The sequence below is a fragment of the Schistocerca americana genome, chromosome 2, assembly GCF_021461395.2.
Source record: "Schistocerca americana isolate TAMUIC-IGC-003095 chromosome 2, iqSchAmer2.1, whole genome shotgun sequence".
Lineage (NCBI taxonomy): Eukaryota > Metazoa > Arthropoda > Insecta > Orthoptera > Acrididae > Schistocerca > Schistocerca americana.
The window spans coordinates 471,899,285-471,925,074 of record NC_060120.1 but is presented as its reverse complement, the minus strand read 5'-3'; the positions used below and the strand labels follow the sequence as shown (position 1 = coordinate 471,925,074).

Below are 25,790 nucleotides of genomic sequence, written 5' to 3'. Positions count from 1 at the left end.
GCGTAAAGCTTTGTGTCGTGCAGTCGTCATGGATACACTAGTGGGCCTTTGGCTCTGAAAGCCAATAGTGATGATGTTTCGTTGAATGGCCCAGCATTGAAATCTGCAGCAATTTGTGGAGGGGTTGCAATTCTGTCACAGTGAAAGATTCTCTTCAGTTGTAGTTGGTCCTGTACTTGCACAATCTTTTTCTGGTCACTGCAATGTTGGAGATTTGATGTTTTACCAGATTCCTGATAGTCACAGTACACTCATGAAATGATCGTACGGGAAAATCCTCACTTCATCGCTACCTCGAAGATGCTCTGTCACATCGCTCATGCACTGACTAACATCATGTTCAAACTCACTTAAATCTTGATAACCTGCCATTGTAGCAGCTGTAACAAATGTAACAACTGCACCAGACATTTGTTATCTTATATAGGTGTTGCCAACCACAGCACCATATACTGCCTGTTTACATATCCATGTATCTGAACACACATGCCTACACCAGTTTCTTTGGCACTCCAGTATATATTAAGTACTTGTCACAACACCCAGTTTTTTAAAGAGATTTCTGCACGATGTTCTACAATGGGGCCAGATATAATTTATTTTAACATGCTTCTGTATCGTGAAAACACTATCAATTTAATTGTCCCAGAAAACTATTAGTGAATGGAAATGCACAATAAATGAGTTTCTTCATTTTTGAATTGCCTACAGCAGAAATCATCCTTAACTGCAAATATAGGTGAATCAAGGCACTTCATTACTTCTAGGCAGAGGGTTTTCCAATTGAGCTTGTGATCTCTCTTTAGTGCTTAAAAATTTCATATTACTTTTATTTTTATTTCATAGTCTCAGAAATCTGTTTGTATAGCTTATGGAATTCTATGAGAAGAATTGAACTGTATCACTGAGTCTTCTCATAATTCAGTGATGATCTGTCTGGTACGAACCATCTGTTGACATTTTTGAATATTTTGTTAGGGGCCTTTGCAGTAAGGTGCCTGGTACTATATTTTTATTTCTGTACTTTTATCATGAGCAAAAAGTACAAAATTTGTTTCTTTTGCACCTACAAGTGAGAGATCATTTATGTATATCAGAAACAACAGAGTACACCTAATCCAACCTTGTGCTCAACATCAGATCGCTTTAAATTCTCAGAGACTATCTATCATGTTGTTGACATGAAACTGAGCTTTCTGTAATAATACAGATGCGATAAAAACCATTAACCCGCAGCATCTACTATTCTGTAGTATTAGGATACCATGGTTCAAACAATCAAAAACCTTACCAAATTACAAAATATTCCCAATGGTAACAATTTCCGAGTTATTGGTTCTAGCATATCATTCACTAAGGTAAATACAGTCTGTTCAATTGACAGTCCTTGTGGAAATCCAAATTGTTTGCTACAATGTTTTCCTGCACTAGGTAGTTAAGAAGTCGCCTGTACATGATCATCTCGAATACGTTTGAAAATAATGACAGTAACAAGATGAGTTGGCAATTCTTTATTAGCATTTGTCTCATTTTTGTAAAGTGGTTTGACAAAAGCATGTTTAAATCTATCTGGAATACTACCATTGTGACAGGAGTCTTTATATAAGGAAGTCCACATACAGTGATCAGACAGAACATTATGACTACCTGCCCAATAGCTGGTATGACCACCTTTGGCAGAGGTAACAGTGACGACACATTGTGGCATGGAACCAATGAGGCCTCAGTAGGTTTCTGGAGGGAGTTGGCACCACATCTGTACACACAAGTCACCTAATTCCCGTAAATTCTGAGGGGGGCGTGGCGATGAGCTCTGATGCCATGTTCAGTCACATTCCAGATGGGTTCAATCGCATTCAGATCTGGCAAGTAGGGGAGGCAGCACATCAACTGGAAATCACCACTGTGTTTCTCTAACAACATCATGCTCCTGGTTTTGCGACAGGGTGCATTAGCTTGTTGAAAAATGCCACTGCCACTGGAAAACACGACTCATGTGTACATGGTCAGCAACCAGTGCACGATAATCCTTGGCCCTCGTGGTGCCTTGCACAAGCTCCACTGGATCCATGGATGCCCTTTTAAATGTTTCCCAGGGCATGATGAAGCCACTACCAGCTTGTGTCCATCCACAATACAGGTGTCAAGGAGCTGTTCCCCTGGAAGATGAGAGATTCATATCCTTCCGTTGGCATGATGAAGAAGGCACTGGGATTCATCACACCAAGCAATGCTTTGCCACTGCACCAATGTCCAGTGCAGATGGTCATGTGCCCATTTTCGTCATAGTTTCCATCGTGTTAACATTGGCATCAGTATGGGTCATCAGTGGCAGAGGCACATCATTTGGAGTGTCCGATGGACTGTGCATTCAGACACACTTGTACTCTGCTCAGCATTAAAGTCTGATATTAGTTCTGCCACAGTTCGCTACCTGTCCTGTTTTACCACTCTGCCCAGACTGCAATGTTTGACATTAATAACAACAGGTGGCTGCCCAACCAGATGACTCCCTTGAACACCCGAAATGGAAATTTGTGGTAATGTCTTATGGGACCAAACTGCTGAGGTCATCGGTTCCTAAGCTTACATACTACTTAATCTAACTTAAGCTAAGGACGGCACATACACCCATGCCCGAGGGAGGATTTGAACCTCCGATGGGGGAAGCTGCGCCAACTGCGACAAGATGCCTCAGACCGCTCAGCTACCACGCACGGCTTGAACAGCCAACAAGTGGAGTAGTTTCCAAAATGCCAATCCTTCAGGCTATCACAATCTGCCCCCAGTCAAACTCAGATAGATCATGCAACTTCCCCATTCTACACACGGACAGCACACTTACTGATACTACATGACACCACGCGTGTGTCTGATAGCAGTCATTCCTCACCAGGTGATGCTGCTATCGCCTGGACAGGTTTATAATGATAGCAGGTCAGTGGTCATAATGTTCTGGCTGATCAGAGTATTACCGCATTCACTTTATAAACATTTCATTACATTACTACTGAATTGAACATAACCACTTAACATTAATTTTTAAGAGAGGTGGTAACACTGAATATTTCTTTCCGAGATGTACAAAGTGGGCCAGTTGTCAAAAATGTGTTTGGTACAATAATACTGAGCAAATGACAATACAAATTTATAATCAACACAGAAATATATGTACAGTTCAATGAACCCACGAAAGATGCTCATAGTTGTTTCCATGCTGTCCAGCAAACATTGCACCTTTCCAATACTGATTTACAAATTTTGTTGAAAATCTTTCAGAACTGTAGGTTATCAGATTCAGATTGGATTCATTCCTACATAAGCTCAACATCATGAATCTTGAGGGAATGAACTTCATTTTTTAGTATTCCCCAGACTGAAAAATTCACATGTGTGATACCTGGGGAACATAGAGGACATTCAATAGTACCCTGTTTGCCACTCACCGCCGAAAATCCCTGCCCTTATACTCACACCAAGAGTGTCTTCATTGCCACATGAAGCTTAGAAGAATCCCAGTAGACGTAGTTAATATTGTTTGTTCTGCTATTCACCTTAAAAGTCACTGTCACCTCAAAGAATGCTTTCGTAAAACTGGATCAGTTTTCAGTTGGATTGTGTACAAGTCACAGAATTTCACACATCTGTCCAGATCACCTTAATTTAGGCCTTCAAGTAAAGTGGGCCACCATGGTCTCAATTTCAGCTTTTTATGTATCCCTCGTAGGCTTGTTCTTGCTATCCCATACTCCTTGGACACTTTTCTTCGACATTTAGTGATGTTTACACAAAACACTGCATGACAAGTTTAAGATTCTTATCTATAATAACAGACTTTGGCCTAGCTGAATGAGGAAGCTCTGCTCTTGACCTAGTCTCTTCAAATCTTTAATTTGCGAATATTTTCCACAGGGAATCATAACTTTCTTGGCAAATGCCTTTCCGAGATTTATATCTGAAATACTCCTCGGTGATACAGACGAGAGGGAGATTGAGTCAATAATTAAATCAATGAAGACTAAGGACTCTCGTGGTTATGATGGAGTGTCTATCAGAATATTAAAGTACTGTGCTGTACATGTTAGCCCTGTATTTAGCCATATTTGTAATTTTTCCTTTAGGAATTGTCAGTTTCCTGAATGGTTAAAGTACTCAGTAGTAAAGCCGCTTTATAAAAAGAGAGAAACGGATAATGTAGATAATTTTAGACCTAATCCTATGCCATCAGTGTTTGCAAAAGTTATTGAAAAGGCTGTGTATGTAACGATAATTGATCATTTTATATCACACAATTTGCTATCAAATGTACAGTTTGGCTTTAGAAGTCGTTTAACAACTGAAAATGCTATAGTCTCTTTCCTCTATAAGGTTCCAAAAGTTGGACCATTACGGAATACGGGGAGTAGCTCACAATTGGTTCACCTCTTACTTTAGCAACAGACAGCAAAAGGTCATTACTCACAATGTTGGGAATGGCTGTGATGTGCGGTCTGAGTGGGGTACAGTCAAGTGGGAGGGGGGTGGGGGTGGGGTGCCCCAGGGATCAGTGTTGGGGCCACTCCTGTTCCTTATTTATATAAATGATATGCCCTCTAGTATTACGGGTAACTCTAAAATATTTCTGTGTGCTGATGGCACTAGCTTGGTAGTAAATGTTGTGTGCAACATTGGTTCGGTTTCAAATAGTGCAGTACATCACCTAACTAAGTTCATGGCTTATAGAAAATAAACTGACACTAAATCACATGCCAACCAGCATGGATTCCAATACATTGATCATGTGAAACTGAACTCACACTTTTATGTTACATGACATAGTGAAAGTTTTGAATCAAGGCAGTCAGGTAGATGTCGTCCTTGATTTCTGAAAAGCAGTTGACTCAGTACAACACATGCCCTTATAGTCAAAAGTTTGATTATAAGGGGTATCGAGAGAAATTTATAACTGGACTGAGGACTTTTTGGTATGGAGAACACAGTAGGTTATCTTGGATGGAGAGTTATTGTCAGATGTAGAAGTAACTTCATGTGTGACTCAGGAAAGTGTGTCAGGATCCCTGCTCCTCATGTATATTAACGATCTTCAGGACAATATTAATAGTAACCTCAAACTTCCTGCATATGATTTAGTTATCTATAATGAAGTACTGTCAGAAAGAAGCTGAATAAATATTCAGTCAGTTCTTGATAAGATTTCAACGTTGTGCAAAGATTGGCAACTGGCTTTAAATGTTCATAAATGTAAAATTGTGCACTTCAAAATTAACGAACAAATGTAGTCTCCTATAGCAATAATATCATTCAGTCACAGTTGAAATTGGCTAACTCTCACAAATACCTAGGTGAAACACACTGTAGGGATGTGACACGAAATAATCACAGAGGTTTAGATGTGGGTAAATAAGGTGGTAGACTTCTGTTTATTGGTATAATACTAGGAAAGTGCCATCTATATGCAAAGGAGATTGCTTAAAAATCACTCTTTCTAGACTACTGCTCAACATGTGAGACCAGTACCAAATTGAACTAACATGGGATATTGAATGTATATAGACTGAACCCAGGCAGACTCGAAGATAGACATAAACTATCCCAACAAAGTCTACCAACAAAGTTTCAAGAACCAGCTTTAAATGTACCGCTCACACAGGGACTGTGAGGATAAGATTAGAATAATTGCAGCACACACAGAGGCATTGAAACACTCATTCTTCCCGCACTCCATATGTGAATGCAACAGGAAAAAAGTGTAACAACTGGTACAATGGGTCATATCCTCTGCCATGTACTTCATGGTGGTTTGCAGAGTATAGATGTAGATGTACATTGCATAATTAATGGTATAAGAATAATTTTTTAGAGTCTGCCAAAATTATTAATTGGCAACAATTCTGTAAACATGTTTTTAGATTTACTTTTATCCACATTTTAGCTATCACACTGCAATGTAATCACATAAATGATTTTAAGAAAAAAAATACATGGTACACTGGCGACACCTATTGGTCAAATTGTCGACGCCTATCCTTTACTGGTCACCACCTGCCAGTCTGTTGGTTCCCTGGCTGCAATGATATGTACTGTCGAGAGTGGCATAAGACAGGTGTATGTGATGAATAACTGCATATATAGTTGCCTTAATTTTGACAAGCTGATGCATCAGTCTTCTAGTCTGTGATGAACCTGCCATTTTGTGAGAAAGAGTACTCTTACTGCTATGTTAAGACACATGCAATAACCTGTCTGTTGAGGCATGTTGTTGTTCTGCATTTTTTATTTTATTTTGTACCTGATACTGTATATTAATATTACAACAAAAACAATTTTTGACAAATTAATTTAACTGGATAGATAAAAAAAACTACTCACCAGCAGTGGCAGAACACACACATAATAGAAAGTTATACTCAGGCAAGCTTTTGGAGCCTGTGTCTCTCCCTTCAGGCAGAAAGGTTGAAGGGGAGGAAGAGGGGTGAAGGAAAAGGACTGGGAAAAGGAGTAGATTTCAGGAAAGTCACCCAGAACCTAAGCAGTAATCTCTGTCTTGCGTATTACCCTATCTTCCACCTTTAAGCTCTCACGTTTTCAAGTATCTTCCAATGCAGTCCCCAACTATCTGTTTTCTTTTCCATCTCACCTGCTAAGTCTCCCCTGACCCACAGTTTTTCTTTACCCCTCTTCCTTCCCGTTCAATCCTTCTCGGATGCCACAACATCTGAAGATAATGAATTGCATCTGGCCTGCAGTGACCTAACCGCTTCGAAATACGGGCTCAAGGGAAGCATCTGATTCCACCTGTCTGCTTTGGGGTCATTCCATGCCAAGTGGTCTAGAGGCTCCCACATGACCCTCATGGATTTTGATGAAATTTTCTATGAACATTCACACATGTTCTCAATGAACACTGGTAAAGTTTCAGTTTCAGAAATTCAATACTTTCGGGGATACAGTCACTTGTTTAAGACCATAGCACAGCTTTATATAGCGCGTCCTTGAATTTTCAGCAACTTTGAGATGAAAGAAACACAACTTGGCCATCTTATACAACTTTTAGAGCTCTTTAAAGTAAAATATTAAGAAAAGGATTTCTGAGCAATTTTCATATAGATAATTTAAAGCAAAGTTGGGTGAAAAAATAGCTGTTTTAAAAAAAAAAAAATGCCAACTTAAGTTTTTTATATCTCCAAAAGTAATTGTGGGATGTACGTGAAACATTGCACATCATAACTCACCAACACAAGGTCTTAGAATATAAAATGTAATTCTCCTATTGCTTTCCATTATTTCACAAAACTAGGGTAAAGTTGACAATTTTTCAAAAAGTGCTAAAAATCGTTATTTTTAGTCAAATTTTTCAAGAAAGTGTTTTCTCCAAACTCTTCTAAACTATGGTCATTAGAAAGAGCATATTCTAAACTATCTAGAAAAGTGGATTTGGTTTTGCAATGCAAGCATATAAGGCCCTAAAAAGTAGCATCATCAAAGAGGCGCACTGGAAGTTTGAACACATTTTTCTGGCACTCAAATTATACCTGAAATCTTTTATTTTGCCTCATACATGTTTATTAATGTCTGGGATAAGTGAAATAAGAAGTCCTGATGAATAGGACCTAGCTTAAGTCCGAATAGCAAAAGAATAAACATAGAAACAATGTTATTTCTTAATTGTTGCCTCCCCCCCCCCATCTCTCTCTCTCTCTCTCTCTCACACACACACACACACACACACACACACACACACACACACACACACACACACACACAAAATTATTATTAAGAATGAATGTAAATCGTAAAATTTATTTGCATAATCATCTAATTATTAGTTGCCTGTTTAATTAACACCACCAGCTTACTGATGGAAAAGAAGTGTATAAATGAGTTGCTATGGTGGCCTAAGCACTGCTAGTTTCAATTTCACCTGAGAAAGCCAGCATTCCCATTGCCATAGAGGCCACGCTCGATAGCTTAGCAACAACAGCCACGGGTGGGTTTCTTTACCACATGATCCCAAGCTTGATAAGTGTTTCTTTACACAGGTTCCCAAGCCAGATAGCAAAATTATTTAAGTGCGCTATGTAAAATTAGAAAGTACTCTTGGGTTTCTTAGATTGTTTCCTCTAACCTATTTCAATTTTTGATATGCTACATTAATTTTCTGATAAATATCAAGAGGAATGGTGTATTGCCGGCCAGATGACATTTAAGGCCTTTAAGATGCAAGCTTTGATGCTTGGCAATGTAATGATGGCATGATAGACTCCATATTTTATTTTTTACATCTTCAATAAATTCATCCACTACCATTTGCTTCATGTCCAGTGTGGCCCGATCGGTATGTATCGATCGCTTAAACACTATAACTTCCTGTGGCTCATGATCTAGGAAATAGCTGGCAATTTCAGATGCTATAGTTTTGGGCCCAGGACACCTTTCACAGCAATGTAGCATGCACTGTTTAGAGTTCAAACTGCCTTGCTGAGAATCTCCTTATAATTTTCACGTATACCAGCTCCGCTAAGCATAAGCTTAACATTTTGGCAAAATAAAAAATTTCAGGTATAATTTGAGTGCCAGAAAAATGTGTTCAAACTTCCTGTGCGCCTCTTTGATGATGCTACTTTTTAAGGCCCTATATGCTTGCATTGCAAAACCAAATCCACTTTTCCAGTTAGTTTAGAATATGCTCTTTCTAATGACCATAGTTTAGAAGAGTTTGGAGAAAACACTTTTTTGAAAAAATTGACTAAAAATACCCATTTTAGCACTTTTTGAAAAATCGTAAACTTAACCCTAGATTTGTGAAATAATGGAAAGCAATAGGAGAATGAAATTTTATATTCTAAGACCTTGTGGTGGTGAGTTATGGTGCGCAATGTTTCATGTACATCCCACAATTACTTTTGGAGATACAAAAAACTAAAGTTCGCATTTTTTTTAAAACGGCTATTTTTCACCCAACTTTGCTTCAAATTATCTATACGAAAATTGCTCAGAAATCCTTTTCTTAATATTTTACTTTAAAGAGCTCTAAAAGTTGTATAAGATGGCCAAGTTTTGTTTCTTTCATGCAAATACTTAGAGATATCTCAAAGTTGCTGAAAATTCAAGGACGCACTAGTGGAAGCTGTGCTATGGTTTCAAACAAGTGACTATATCTGTGCAAGTATTGAATTTCTGAAACTGAAGCTTTACTAGTGTTCATTGAGAACATGTGTGAATGTTCATACAAAATTTCATCAAAATCCACTATGGTCATGTGGGAACATTTCTCGATATTAGACCACTTGGCACGGAATGGCCCTTTGACCAGTGGTGTAAGTGTTGTGTGACATTATTGTGGCACAGTTTTATGAGTTTGGTCATGTTTGTAGATGGTGAGCTAAGTATTTGGTGGGGCAATCCTATTGGCAGGTGTTCATGTTTGAAGTTGTTTTTGCTACGTGTGGTATTCGATCATTTGACTTTGTGTAACCATTATGTGAAGTGAAGAATGTGTTGTGTCGCCAGCAAGTTATTTGATTTATTGTTTCAGAGGATTATGCATTCTTGTTTGCGTTAGGTATGATAAGTGCCTTTTCTATGGGCCAAAATGGTTTTTTTTTGCTTTTTTTTAGCAATGGATATGGCGGAAAAATATAATAGTTATTCACTTTGGGTTGCAGTGAGTGATGATATCATGACGAGCATAACGTTTTTGCAGGGGTTTGGTTTAAATGCAGACTACATAAGGTGTTGTGTGCAATGTAATTATCAAGTTGACTAGAGTCCTGGCTTCTTGAACCAGGGACCTGTGTATGTAGTGGTGTTGCCATGACAATAGTTGTTGATCTATTTGAAGGGTAACTGGTTCGAGATCAAGGCAGGCCTTTCTGGAAGATTGTTTTACTTATGTATTGATTTTGTTATCATTCATCTTTACATTTTATGTGGATGTGAAACAGGAGCAAGTGTGTGAAATGTATAGGAATGATTTTCCTTTTTGTGCAGAAGCAGGTACTGAGTATGAAGTATAACAAACACACACAATCATAGACACAGAAAAAACTGCAGTCTCAGGCAACTGAAACCACACTGCACTCACAGTTTGTTTACAGGTGAGATTTTTATTACACGGCATATAAAGAAATTTACAAGAATATTTTTAAATAAATTTAGAGACAGTCATATCTACATATATTGGAGGCCATATATCCTCGCACATTTCACTGTGTTTAGGTCATTAAAATCCAAACCCCAGTTATATCCATCTATATTCACCTTACATGTATTTGTTGTAAAATGAATTTCAGAAACAAACGTTACATCTATATGATATGCAAGCTGCAGTTCCTATACACAAACCAGAAGTCCATTTATCTAATTATTAACCTTCTAAGATTTTGATGTGTTAATTTTAACGTCGTCTTAATCTTCACACATTTTAGTCGAGGACGAGGGGATAAAAAAAATTCAGTTATATTTTGGCCTACTACTATAAATTTTCTAAATGTATAACTTGAAAGCTGAGTTAACACTAAAACAAGGTGCCACCATCAGAACAATGACATTGGGGATACACCCATGAATGTCAGTATTCCCCCCCTCCCCCCCCCCCCCCACCAGGTTCTGCTATAAACCCAGCTAGTTGCCCAATATCCCATTCACATTCCTGTAGTGATAGGGGCCAACCTCTCTTGTCAAGAATGACAACAGAAACCACATCTAAGTTCGACCCATCACCTGACGAACAACTGATCTAACTCAATGTTAATCCAACTCATGGAACTGTTTGACAGGGGCTGACGATAATGCCTCAAAGCAGGAAAAAACTCAATTTTGTGCAACTTGTTGCAGAATCTTTATCTACACAGTCAGAACTACCAGGATACTCAATTCTGTAGCTCTGGTTCCTGTCAATACTCTTTCCTGCTTTACCAACTACTACAACACGACCACCCTTTCCAAAATATTTGCAAAAAGTATGTAAAATGTGGTGAGTAGAAATTATTAACATATGTATTTTTTTTTAAAAAAAAGGAGAAAGAAGCTTTTAAATGGTCAGCAAGAAGCTATATTAACATATGAATTTGTAATGTGAATGTAAAATGACTTACCACATCATTATTGCTAATCGTACAAATGGCCCATGGAATATGAAGCTGATATATAGGGCCTAGACTACCACACAGCTAAGACGACTGGGCGAACAAAGATTTTTTGTGGATGCATATTAAACATACTTTCTGCGCCACTGCACGATTTGGTGGCAAGTTGACAAAATTTCCCACAAAAATTCTTTCAATCATAGGTAGTTGATAAGCTAGAAAGTAATTCAACTTTATAGCAACCAAGATGTAAAACTCATTTTGAGATTGCTCTATTACTATTTAAAATTGTAAGTTTTTACTTTTTCTCACGCCTGTAATTAGGAGCTGTCTTCTCGTTCACTCTGTGCGTTTCGAAAGGGACAACTCCACGCATACAAACTAGATTAGAAAAGCGACTAGGCTAAACTGAAAACACATTACTTACTGTCATCCTGCAGGTTAAAGGAGAAAGCTGCGATTTTGTCGCCAGGCAATAATTTTGCTGTTACGCCCAGTTCTTCGCAGAGTGAGTCCGGAATTGCCTGTTGAATAGAAATGTTTCAATTAGTGCACTAGTGGAAACCAAATAAACACTCAACATGTGACACTCCACTCACTAAAGTCTTCACGCCCTCCATTCCAACGCCTAGCGATTCACATTTCGCGCATACAAGGGCGGACTATTCAAGACTAACCACTCGTCTGTTACGACTGGATATCGATCGATGTGAGATAATCGGTGTCGGTAGAGTAAAACGAAGTTCGAATGTAATTTATGAACACGTGCAGAACTATTACCAGTAGTTAAATAACATTCTGTGGACCGTAGATTTTTCTTGATGTCGGAAAACATACTGCATTTATCAGAAATGTTGGAGCGTGAAGTATAAATGAAGTTACAACTGCAAAAACCAATTTCCGAAACATGAATCTGAAGTAAAGTTATTCATTTAGAGTGATATTAATTTATTATATTGCTCATTCTCTGTCTCCCCGTTGCGGAAAATCGTGGCTCTATGTTATCTGTGGTTATCGATACATTAATTGAAAAGTGGCACATGTGAAGTACCGGCTTGTTTTATGCTATAGACTTTGAGATATTGGTAAACAACTGTGCCGCGAATGCAACTACGCTATAGACGGGGAAATACCGTACACCACCCATGAGTGACAAGCAATGACAGCCATCAATGACAGAGATACTTTTCATGATTGAATAGATTTGAAACAATTTCCTTGTTACTCGAGCTGAAGTAGGGAAGAGGGGACTCCTGTTTAGCACTATCAACAATGGAAGTCACCAAGAAAAGTAAGTTTGTTCGCTTTGCAAAAACTGAATTGGTTGGTTGCTCCGCGGCAAAACCGAAAAGATGTATTTTTGGTCCACGACTCCACTCGCCTGCCAATCCTTCTGAATTACGCATAAAGGAAGGGAAATTAAACACTAGAAAATTTAAATGTTGTAAAGGTATAATCATTCGCATTAATTCTCAATCGATTTATATACGCTTATTAGATCATGACGCAATACGCGGGCAGCTGTAATCAGAATAATTAAAAAAAACAACTCCAGTTGTACGTTGCTTATGTAGGAACTTGGTAGTGTATCGTCAGATGCAGATTCTGATTGTGCTAATGAAGCATAGTAGTGGTGCCACAACATCTGTTAATTTATAATAGGCTTAAAATAGTTGCGGAACGCCTGTGCTGCTTATAGTAGTCTTGCACGGGTAATTAACTAGTAATTATGTTTTTCATGTCGTAAAGTAAAAGCAGCTTGATGCACGTGCTTTACTCTTGCATGTATTGTTAAAAAGACCCCATGTCTCAGCTTTATACTGACATTGTTACATTGGTAAGTAGTAACACGACTTACGCGGGAAAGTGATTAGTTAGCGCTCGCATACATCTCATCGCAGTCCATAATGTACGAAATAATTAGTTGGACTATTACGCTTCAAATGTTGACAAAGAGCTGTGTAGTAATGCCCCCACCCACCTATCCTTTTGGATAGATGGTGTACGATATATGTAGGCTTCTCAATACGTTCCAAAATAGTCGCCAGTTTTTTTGTATGTTAGGTAATACAGCGTTCCTGAATTTAACTGAAAATTCGGTATATAACGAAAAGTGCAATAAATGTGGATCAAGCAAAGACTTCATGTTATGTTATACAGTTCCATCTGCTACCAAAACCTGTATTTCTTGTTCACTGGGTTGGTCACAACCAGTCACAGCCAAGTTACTAACTTCTCCTCTGAAATAGACATTGGGCTACATTGCAGATCAGTCTTGCACCAGTGCTACAGTTTACTGTCTTTTTATTATGAAATTAAGATCAATACACCAACTTATCTGTTCAGTTATTTGGGAACCAATATGTGAAAACAGTAATTCTGGTAAATAACATGTACTGTCCATTCTCTGCCTCATAGTGGACACCTATTCCAGTTGAAGAAAGCTGGCCCAAGCAGTAGTGAAATACAGTGTTGGTGACTGCTTGCTTTTGTCACAGTGATGAGGACATTTGAAAGACTTTATTTCATTGTAAGTTTTCTTTTTATCTTTTAACAAAGACGTAAAATTCAAAATGTGTACAATGTTGAACTACACACACACAACATTGTTTCACTTTCTTAGGGTGCTAAAAGTAGATTCCATTTTGTTGTATGTATGTGATTCTGTTGACCTTGCAAGTAGCAGTCACAGCGAAAAAAGGCTAACGGAAGTTTGTTGTCCAAGCTTACTGCTATGTATTCTTAGTAGCCACAGTCTGCTCCCTTGCCAGTTAAGGTGCTGTTTCAAAAGTTTGGTCTTTTTTTGAATGTCCCTCTTGTGTCTTTCCTCCATTGTAAAAATTCTTTTTGTCTGTGCTTCCAACCTTCCACAGTATTGCATGAAATCTGATGCATTGCTGGGACCATAATCTGAACACTCTTAATGCTGTGGAATGCTACAGATAAATTATTATGTGACAGATTGATGTGCAGATTTACTTGGAAACATTTGTTGGTGAACTCAAAATAATTATGTGCATCATTACTCTTGTTCAGTCAGTGTAAATAATGGTTACCAGCCTCACATCGATGTACAACACTGTGCTAACTTCCTCTACACTCCAAAATCAAAAATTAAAAGCTCTGTAGCTGCTTAACTAATCTCACGAAGATTCTAATATCTGACCACCCACAACAACAAAGCAGATAATAGTACATGAATAAATGAAAACACTTAAATATGCATGGAATACATTATCAAATTTGCAGAGAGATGGCAGTTAGGTAGGTGCAGCAGCCCTCAACGCCTGTGAAACAATTTTACAACTGGAACAGTTCGGGGTTATGCAGTGGAATATCAACTGTTCTTATTCCTAATTACTACATGCAAATGGGTTAGAAAGGAGCAACATGATACTTGTATACAATGTAATCTCTGCCAGAAACCAATGACAGCTTGTGAAGGATGGATGTAGATGTAAAGAAAACAGTGCAGGTACTTGAAGAGTTCTCTAAATTTTTCATGGTTCATGAGATGAATGAGATGCAAAGAAAGAGAGGCTAATAACATTTTGAAAGTGATGCCAGATGAGGCATACAAAGCCATTCCATTTACAAGGAAACAAAATCCATGCCCGGGGTGAGGGTTTTTCAGTAGAAATGGTTAGAGTTTAAGGTGAAGCAATAGAAAAGAAGTTTGTAAAATTGTTGACAGATAACCCCCAAGAAAGAGGCGCTCAAGATATATTGGGGGGGGGGGGGGTGTCTATAACTTCTCCTTGATGTTATAGATATTTATTAAAATTGCACCGACATCATTCAGAACATTTTGGATTTTTATATATACAAGCAGGCTTCAAAAGTGGATTTAGCATAATAACCATTTGCAAGTCATGAACAGAGTAATGAGTGTGAAATGCCACTTTCTCTGTGATTTTATAAATTTTGAGAAATCTTTTGGCTTAGCTTCTACATGTACTTTCAATTTTTGAGGAACAGTTGGTCCGAGAATTGGTAATAGCAATACCAGTTACAATCAGGTAGGCGATACCTTCTTATGCAAACTTTTGATGCACTCTAAAGTATGTCTCTCACTGATATGCCTTTTGGTGCCAGACATTTGCACTGCTATGGGTGACAGACTCAAAGAATTTTTGAAGTAGTTGGAAGCAACAATCAACTATTATTATTTTGTTTGCAGTTCACCGTACAGTGAGAGAACTATGAATACCTTGAATGAAATACATCTTCAACAAGAGTTGTAGGATGTGGAAAGTACTGCACACAAAGGTCGTAATAAAAAAAGACACTTGGTACGTTGCTGCCCTTAAACACGGCAGCGCAGGTGATGAAGCGTAAAAATTGTTTTGATGTCTTAAGAAACCATGTAGAATATGGTTATGGATTGTTGCTGCATGTCTTCTACAATGGTTGTAGCAGTGATTGGTTCAGATTGTGGTCTTTGTCTATAAAAGGGGCATTCAAATGAAAATGAGACAGATGGAGAAAACATAAGAACACTGTTCATTACTTCAAAATTAATCACCATAAGTAGTTACACTTTTGTCGCACTGTGAGGCAAGATGGTCAATGCCTTAATGGAAAAATGTTTGCAGTTGCCTACAGAACCATGATTATACAAATCAACAACCTTGAATGTCTTTCTCAAAGCTCCAAAAATTGGGAAATCGCATGGGGAGAGATTGGGACTGTATTGAGGGTATGTATAGCTTACCAGTGAAACTTCTGTGATGTAGTCTAAACAATCTTGGCAGTGTGTAGGCCCACCCATGATTGACCACAAGGGGATAAGGCTGGCTCCATGTGTCTACATGATTCTGCCATTGCCAGTACCTGAGCTAAGGTTGGTGAGCCATCTCTATCCCTCTTGCAGCAACTCCTCATGGAGCTTTTGAGTTATCCAGAGTCACCAATAATCCATCTAGCATAATGGACACTCACAGAAATAGCATTTTTGGATCACCTTTGAACAATAAAGCCATGTAGGATTCTCACAAAAACAGACCTACACTCTGATTAAAATTGCTTGTCATTTGACTTTGTCCTGTGACACCGCAACTCCATGTATTTAGGCTGTTGGTTGGACCTCGTTTGAGAGCACGTTGCCTGCATGAGCATAATGCTTCTTTGCCCACTGCAAAAATTAAATGACTTGTGCAGACTAAGCTGTCTATTTGTAGTATCGTTTGCAGGGTTGATCACAGACGTCTGGTTTGGAGCAGAGTGGAAGCTCTAAAAGAGAGGCTCAGGTGACTGTTACAGTATCAGATGTGAATTTCTCAACCTCCGTATTGGGTACAGAATTGCAGGGTTCTCTTTAATAAACTTCAGGAGCATTCAAGTAAAAGGCTGAGAATTAGTATCGCTACTGGAGGTTATAAACCACATATACTATTAGAACAGAAAGTAGCTTGAAACCGGATGTTAATGACAACAAAATCCTCTGTTCAGATTGGAATATTTATCACAAGGATAGGTTAGTTGCCAGTGGTTGCGGTGTGTTTTATTGCAGTAAAGAATTCGATAAAATCTAATGAGGTTATCACGGATTCCGACCGTGAATTAATCTGGATGAAGTTAAGTATCAAAGATCAGTCAAAAATGGTGATTGGATGCTTTTATAGACTTATTGAGTCAGGAGCTCTAGTCATAGAGTGCTTCAGACAGAACATGCAGAATATTGTTAGTAATTTATTTGATCATGCCATTGTAATAGGGGTGGCTGCAAATTGCCAGGTACTGATTGAGAGTGTCATGCTATTGCAACTGGTGCCAGAGACAGGGATTCGTGTGACACTGTTGTGGATGTCTTGTCCAAAAGTTACTTTGAGTAGATAGTCAGAGAACCAACTCATAGGGAAATGTCTTAGACCTCCTGCCAACAAACAGAACTGAACTTAACAAATCAGTTTACGTAGAGGAAGGTGTCAGTGGTAGGCTGTGATAGCATTTATGACAACGGATCTGACAAAGAATGTTGATGAAGGTAGGGAGATATTTTTGCATAGCAAGAGTGACTAGATACAAACTTCAGAATATCTGAGCAGTCAGCATCAGATATTCAGTGATGAGGACGAAGATGTGGAAAATAAATGGAAAATATTCAAAGGAATTATGCAATATGCCCTAGTCAAATATGTTCCAAGTAAGGTCTTCAGGGATGGGAAATACACACTGTGGTATAATAACTATGTTAGAAAATTGCTACATAAACAAAGAGAACTTTTCCTCAGATCCAAGAGAAGAACATAGCTAAAAAACAAAAGCTGAACGAAGTGAAAATGAGCATATGGAGAGCAAAGAGAGAAACGTTCAATGACTTTGCAAGTAAAATTTTGTCATCCAATCTGAGTAACAACTGTAAGAGGTTTTGGTCATATGTAGAACCTGTAAGTGGATCAGTATTATCTATTCATTCACTCACTGACCATACTGGCACCGATATGGAAGATGACAGAGAGTAGGCCAAAATACTGAATTCGGTCTTCCAAAATTGTTTCACCGCGGTGCCTCATTTTGATCATTGTGCGAATGTCAAATGGCAGATACTGAGATAACAAATTGCGGAATAGAAAAACAACTACAATCACTTAGTTGTGGAAAGGCACCAGGACAAGATGAGATACCTGTAAGATTCTACAAAGATTATGTGAAAGAACTTGCTCCCCTTCTAGCAGTAATTTATCATAGATCGCTTGAGACCCAAGGGTACCTAGTGACTGGAAGAAAGCGCAAGTCATTCCGAAGCGCAGGTCATTCCCATTTTTAAGAAGTGCTGTAGGACAGATGCACACAATTATAGACCTATATTGTTGACGTTATACTGTTGTAGGGTTCAGAATGAGATTTTCACACTGCAGCGGAGTGTGCGCTGATAGAGAGAGTTGTGGGACAGGTTTTTTGCTTAAGAATTGTGACGTTCTTGGAGAAGGAAAATCTCGCCTTTAAAAAGCAACATAGATTCCGCAAACAAAGATCCTGAGAAACGCAGCTTGCTGTGTTCCTCCGTGAGATCCACAGTGCCATAGACAATGGTGCTCAGGTTGATGCTGTGTTCCTTGACTTCAGGAAGGCATTTGACACCATTCTGCATTGCCATTTACTGAAAATAATAAGAGCTTATTGAGTATTGGAGCAGATTTGCGACAGGATTCAAGACTTCCATACAGACAGAACTCAGCAGCTCATTCTTAACGTAACAAAAAAGACAGGTGTAAAAACAATTTCCGATGTCCCCCAAGCACGTGTAATAGGACCGTTACTGTTTACAATATATATAAATGATGTAGTAGAAAGTGTCGGATGCTCTCTAAGGCTGTTCACAGATGATGCATTTGTGCATAACAAAGTAGCAATGCCAGGAGATAGTAACAGTTTGCAGAATGACCTCCAGAGAATTGATGAATGGTGCAGGCTCTAGCACTTGACCCAGAATGTAAATAAATGTAACATATTGCACATACATAGGAAAAGAAATCCACTTGTGTATAGCTATTGATGACAAATTGCTGGAAACAGTATCTGCCATAAAATATCTAGGGGGTAACTATCCGGAGCATCCTTCAGTGGAATGACCATATAAAACAAATAGTGGGAAAAGCAAACGCCAGACTCGGATTCGTAAGAAGAATATTAAGGAAATGTAACTCTTCCACAAAAGATTTGGCATATAAGCTTGTTCGACATGCTCTTGAGTACTGTTTGGGATCCCTACCAGATAGGACTGATGGAAGAAATAGACAACATCCAACGAGGAGCAGCACATTTCATCACGGGATCGTTGAGTCGGCACTAGTGTGTTACGGAGATGCTCAACAAACTCCATTGGCAGCTGTTACAAGAGAGGCGTTGTGCAGCATGGAGAGATTTCTATTGAAACTTCAAGAGAGCACTTTCCGGGAAGAGTCTGATAACATGTTACTTTCCCCTACATACATCTCGCATAATGACCATGAAGAGAAAATTCGAGAAATTAGAGTCAATATAGAACCTTATCAGCACTCAGCGCTATTCACTAGTGGAACAGGGTTGGAGGGTTCAGTTAGCGGTACAAAGAGTACCCTCAACCACACACGTTAGGTGGCTTGTGGGGTATGATGTAGAACTAGCTGTGGATGATGGCAATGCACAATAGTAGATTAAGCATGTGCACCACACTACTTGAGAAGTGCAAGTGAAATGACATTTTTTGTGATGCATTAGCAGTGCCACAGTGTGCTCTTAACATTGTGTGACGTAAGGAATTATGTTTCAAAGTGTAAAATATCAACCAACAAGCTGTTTTAGACAGACCTTAGTATCATTTGCTACACAAAAGATTTCAGTTTGTGTCCAAAACTGGAACTGTATACCATTTAATACTATGAAGGGGCATGCGTTTATTCTGGTCTCCTGAATGGATGAGAGAGACTATTCCAGGTTAAATGTTTAAAATGAGGTTTTTATAAATTCTTATCCTAGTAGAACATTCCGTTAGAACTACTGACGGCCTTGGGAGAGCCAGTCCTGACAAATCTCTGCCATCTGCTGAGCAAGATGTATGAGACAGGCGGAATGCCCTCAGACTTCAAGAAGAATATAATAATTCCAATCCCAAAGAAAGCAGGTGTTGACAGATGTGAAAATTACCGAACAATCAGTTTAATAAGTCACAGCTGCAAAATACTAATGCAAATTATTTACAGACGAATAGAAAAACTGGTAGAAGCCGACCTCGGGGAAGATCAGTTTGGATTCCGTAGAAATGTTGGAACACATGAGGCAATACTGACCTTACGACTTATCTTAGAAGAAAGATTAAGGAAAGGCAAACCTATGTTTCAAGCATTTGTAGACTTAGAGAAAGCTTTTGACAATGTTGACTGGAATACTCTCTTTCAAATTCTGAAGGTGGCAGGGGTAAAATACAGGGAGCGAAAGGCTATTTACAATTTGTACTGAAACCAGATGGCAGTTATAAGAGTCAAGGGGCATGAAAGGGAAGCAGTGATTGGGAAGGGAGTGAGACAGGGTTGTAGCCTCTCACCGATGTTATTCAATCTGTATATTGAGCAAGCAGTAAAGGAAACAAAAGAAAAATTTGGAGTAGGTATTAAAATCCAGGGAGAAGAAGTAAAAAACTTTGAGGTTCGCCAATGACATTGTGATTCTGTCAGAGACGGCAAAGGACTTGGAAGAGCAGTTGAACGGAATGGACAGTGTCTTGAAAGGAGGATATAAGATGAACATCAACAACAGCAAAACGAGGATAATGGAATGTAGTAGAATGAAGTCGGGTGATGCTGAGGGAATTAGATTAGGAAATGAGACACTTAAAGTAGTAAAGGAGTTTTGCTATTTGGGGAGCAAAATAACTGACGATGGTCGAAGTACAGAGGATATAAAATGTAGACTGGCAATGGCAAGGAAAGCGTTTCTGAAGAAGAGAAACTTGTTAACATCGAGTATAGATTTAAATATCAAGAAGTCGTTTCTGAAAGTATTTGTATGGAGTGTAGCCATGTATGGAAGTGAAACATGGACGATAAATAGTTTGGACAAGAAGAGAATAGAAGCTTTCGAAATGTGGTGCTACAGAAGAATGTTGAAGATTAGGTGGGTAGATCACGTAACTAATGAGGAGATATTGAATAGGGTTGGGGAGAAGAGAAGTTTGTGGCACAACTTGACTAGAAGAAGGGATCGGTTGGTAGGACATGTCCTGAGGCATCAAGGGATCACAAATTTAGCATTGGAGTGCAGCGTGGAGGGTAAAAATCGTAGAGGGAGACCAAGAGATGAATACACTAAGCAGATTCAGAAGGATGTAGGTTGCAGTAGGTACTGGGAGATGAAGGAGCTCGCACAGTATAGATTAGCATGGAGAGCTGCATCAAACCAGTCTCAGGACTGAAGACCACAACAACAACAACAACATCCTAGTAGTGCAAATATTTATCAGTTTACATTGACAGGTCTAAATCAGAACCTTAGTTGCTCTGTGGCGTGGTGTACTAAGATCTAACTACCTGTTGCATGGATGTGTGGTGGTACTAGAACAGGTGTATTTTAACTTTCTGGATCACTCACTCGAAGGACTATATATCATTCACTCTTCGCTCCCATTGCAGACTTCAGGCCATCCACTACATGTGCCCAGCAGAGAAACCAATGTAGTCCATCCAGAACACCAATTTTCAACTACAACACATAGGACAAGAGGTGTTTTTTCCTTGCTGGACACCTGGGCGTATGAGACAACATGGCAACGAATTGGAAGATGTAGCAGCTGAAGAGGCCTGCAGTTTACCTACTAAGCTCATTGTAAAGTCTGCCTACTTGCAGTGTACACTCTATTTACACACAGGAGCAAATATTAATTGAAGGAGTGGCTTGAAATGGAATAACAGTCTGTGGCTGGTGAAATCTGCAACTCTTCTAATTCTATATGTTAGTCAATACCTCTCGACCTTTCTAACGAAAGCCCACATTGAATTGCTCAGTGAACTACTTTGCACAACTTGAAGCATTGCCACTCCCACAGGACTAACCCTTAGAGACATTTCAGGAGTTTATGACTGCCAGCATGATTTTGTCATCATTTATCCACTGCTTACCTCCAGTACATAGGAATAGTCTGAATTATAGAATTGGAAATCACTCTGACAAATAGAATGGTACAACTGTTGATTCACTTCATGGATACATTGTCAGTTCCTCCACTGTCTTCATATCTTGAAGCTGTTGCATCATCTCAGTTGACTACAATTTTTCCCTATCACTGTTGTCCAAACCAAAACTGCTCAACATTTGCAGAAGGTTTAATCCACTAGGCTGATCAGATTTCAGACATGAAAAACTGGGACACTTGTGTTTATACTTTATACCAAACTTCATTACTATACTTACACTTACCTTTCTTGTTAGTTATCATGATATTTTGAAATCATTAATAGGCCTATACTGATGCAGCAGCTGAAAAACCCACAGCAAGATTGTGTCTTCATTTTGTGAGTTGGAAAAGAATATGTAGATACATTACACATACATAATTTTTTTTTCTTCAGAAATAAAAAAGACATAGTAATCATATACAAATTATACATTTCATACTAAAATTTGAAGTTTTGTATGATTGCGGACTGGTAGGGCAAGTGTGCGTACATACCAAATAACATTCAATAAGCACAGCTAACACAAGCCACATCGTTCACATTCTTCACAAAATGAACTTCCATATGGCTACCGGGCCATTAGGAGATGCTCCTTTATACCTTCTTTGGTTTCAATCTCCCAGGAGATTCACAGCTGTTTTGTGAGTACATGTGTGGAACGCACGGGTCCCCGAGCTATTGCAGCCTTTCTTCTTTTCTGGGCTGCTTTACCTTCTCCTTCCCTGTCCTTATTTCTTTCTCTGTGACTCCTCATTTCTTTTTCTTGGTGTTCTTATTTAGGTCGGCCTGACTATCATCCTGACTTCACTTTGTGCTGCTGTCTTGTGTCGTTTACTTTTCCTCCTCCTTTTTGGCCATTCTTTTTTGAAGAGGTTTGACCTCTGTCTCTAAATCTGAAATCTGTTGTGTGAGCCAGGTGGGGAAAAAACTGTCCCTAGTGTGTTTGGCGTGGGTACCTCTCCCCATTCGCCTCCACCTCTGCCTCTCCTTTTTCCCCCTTCCTCCTTACCATAGCCCTTTTGCCTCCTTGCTAGGTCACGAGCTCAGTAGCCAGTCGGTGTTGTCAGTCTGTTATGTACGCATCTGGCTGAGCCCCCTGACACCACAGGGATCACAGTGCTGGTACCAGCACTGTGAATGCCTCGTGCAAGCCTAGGAGTGGTTGCCCATCTTATCGGGGCATTGGAATTCACAGCAATGACCATCTAGCCAGATGGCCTTTGCTTTGGCTGGGTGGTGCCCAGGGGGGGGGGGGGGGGGGAGCTCCTGTTTGAATTGGACGATACCCCATGAGACGTGTTAAACTCTCTGTCCACTCTTCAGTGGCCTCTCCTCTTCATATGAATAATGTTGTCACAGTTCCTGTTCCTGCTTTTCCGGCCTTTTCCTCCCTTGGCTATCCTTGGAAGGAGGGCTAGGACCACTGGCTTGGAGCAAAACACTTTCTGTGGTTCCTGGTCTGTCACAGGACTGACAGGGAGACTTTTGCCATCACCAAATCCTTTTCTTTGTGGAACACATTGAGGACAAGTTCGGTGAAGTTGAGTCCTTAATCAAGACGAGATCTAGCTCCCTCCGTGCCTGAGACCATTTAGGAGACTTCCCAGTGAATATCACACCTCACAAGTCTCAGAGTATGACACAGAGTGTAATTTTCCATAGGGACCATCTCCTCCAGTCCGATGATGAACTAAATGCTAATCTGGAACAATGGGGCATTCATTTCATCTGGAGTGTCCAGAGAGGACCTAAAGACCATTGTGTAGACACTGATGCTTTCATCCTGGCATTTGAGGGGTATACCCTGCCCGAAAAGGTCAAGATAATGGTATACAGATGCAACATCAAACCATACGTTCCACTTCTCGTACATTGCTTCATTTGCCTCAAGTTCAGCCATATGTCCTTGCAATGCTACGCCACTTCCATGTGTGGTGATTGTGGCCACCCTCTTCATATGGGGAGCCCTTGCTCCCCACTGCCTAACTGTGTAAACTGCTCTTGTCTACATTCTCCTCCATCACTGGAGTGTCCAGTGTATACTAAGGGAAAAAAGAATTTAGGAAATAAAGATCTTTGACTGTCTCAGCTGCTTTGAGGCTCGGAAGAAGGTTGACAGACTTCATTCTTTGAATCACTCATCCGCTTTTGCGTCAGTTACGTCTTTCCTCTTCCTTACCACCATCCTGCCCTCCTACCATTTCCTCTTCTACGCCTCCTGATAGCGCTGAGGTTCCCTCTTGGAGGGCTTGGGACACCTCTCCCCATCTTCTCATGATAGGAAGCCTGCAACCTTGGATCGGACAAGGGACCGTGCTCCGAGGGACCCAAAGCCACTCATTCTCTGTCCGATCCAGACATCACTGCCATCTATTCCTTTACTTACAATGCCTCCTCCCTCTTTCTGAGGGAGAAGAAGAAGCAGCAGCAGTGCAACTCAAAGGACGAGGCTTCCCCGGTATCCCAGGGGGGTTTCACTTCCTGCTCCTCATTCTGAATCAGACCCAGTTTTCATGGATGCCACCCCATCCTCATCGGTGATGACCACTGACCCATTAACATGACTTCTACTCAGCTTCGTTATGGCTAACCTCGACTTTCACCATATGATAATCCAGTGGAATTGCAATTGATATTACTGTCACCTAACAGAAATACAACTCATTTCCTCTTATTCTGCATTCTGCCTTGCCCTCCAAGAAACGCACTTCTGTGATGACCACTCTCCAATGTTTTGTGACTATCAGGTGTTCTGTCGGAACTGTGCCGGCCCCAGGATAGTGTCTGTAGGGTTCTGCACTCTGGTTCACACCAGTCATTAGTGACTGGCTTCCCCCTCATACCAACCTGGAATCAATAGCGGTATGAGTGCGAACAACCCCAGCAATCACCATTTGCAATGTCTACCTCCCTCCCGGTAGGCCGCTTCATTATGTTGACCTGCTTACCTGAGTACAGCAACTCCCGCTCCTCCTTCTCAAGGACATCAGTGCGCACCACTCCCTGTGACAGAGTGCCACTTTGACAAGTAGGAGTCTTCTAATTGACCAACTTAATACAGATTTTGATTTGTGTCTCCTCAGTGATAGTTCCCCTGTCCTTCGGTGCCTCTCACAGCACCTTTTCTGCTTTCGATCTCACGATCTCCTCCCCTGCTCTTGTGACTTCTCTGCATTGGTCACCTAATGATGATCTTTGTGACAGTGACCACTTTCCGTTCATTCTGTTGCTCCCCTTCCACTGGCAGGCAAACAGATTGCCACATTGGATATTCCCCAGAGCCAAATGACTTTTATGTATGTCCGTTGTGCACTTTACCACCTCTGTCGGATTGCACTGTTGTGGTCATGCAAGACCTCTCTGTGACTCATCTTCATGCTGCTGGCAGTGCTCTCCCCCATCCACTGGTGCCTCTCATCATTGACTGGTACCGTGGTGGACCAAAGATGTAGCTGACACTATTCATGATCACTAATGCAACGCTGAAATGATTTAAATGACACACCCTTCACAGACCAACTTACCACTTTTAAGTGTCTCCGTGTTAAGGGCCACTACCTTATTAAGCAGAGTGAAAAAGAATGATGGGAAAGCTATGTTTCCTTCCTGGGGACATCTGGCTCCAAGCTCCGTAGCCTTCTGGATGCTCCGTAGCCTTCCGGGCCACTAGCGACGATCAACTGTCCAGGGTCTTATTGTACAGGATGCTCTGTGTACTTATCCATCGGTCCTTGCAGAACACCTTGCGACACACTGCGCGACAGCCTTAGCATCCTGTTCCTGTATTGCTACCCTTTTCTGGCAGGAACAACAATTTGAACAAGCCCCAGTCTGAATTCCCACCAAGCTGAGTCCTATAATGAACACTTCACTGAATGGAAATTATTGCAGGCTCTTACCTCTTTACATGACACGGTCCCAGTCCCAGATTCCATCCACACCCAGGTGATTAAACGCTTCGACGTTACCCAGATGCAACATCTTCTCAGGGCTTTCAACCACATTTGACTCAGAGGTGTCATCCACTTGCAATGGCCAGACAAAATAGTTA

The 25,790-nt window shown here is 40.1% G+C and overlaps 2 protein-coding genes across 4 annotated transcripts in view; one reads left to right on the top strand and one right to left on the bottom strand.

Annotated features, from left to right (window-relative positions):
• The window catches only part of LOC124596581 (nuclear pore complex protein Nup85), a 127,288-nt gene extending 115,501 nt beyond the window's left edge, over positions 1-11,787 (bottom strand). Inside the window, exons 1-2 of one of the 2 annotated variants that reach the window (XM_047135770.1) lie at positions 11,687-11,787; positions 11,515-11,611 (exon numbers count right to left, since the gene is read on the bottom strand). In XM_047135770.1, the coding sequence (XP_046991726.1) occupies positions 11,515-11,611; positions 11,687-11,707 (118 nt within the window). In that variant the 5' untranslated portion in view covers positions 11,708-11,787. Of the gene's footprint in view, positions 1-11,510; positions 11,612-11,686 lie in introns of both variants that reach the window. The other variant, XM_047135771.1, reaches the window with a different exon arrangement.
• Positions 11,788-12,142: 355 nt separating this feature from the next.
• LOC124596582 (poly(A)-specific ribonuclease PARN-like) overlaps positions 12,143-25,790 on the top strand; it is a 305,688-nt gene continuing 292,040 nt past the window's right edge. For both annotated transcript variants that reach the window (XM_047135773.1, XM_047135772.1), the window contains exon 1: positions 12,143-12,378. In XM_047135773.1, coding sequence (XP_046991729.1) covers positions 12,360-12,378 — 19 coding nt within the window. In that variant the 5' untranslated portion in view covers positions 12,143-12,359. The remainder of the gene's footprint in view (positions 12,379-25,790) is intronic.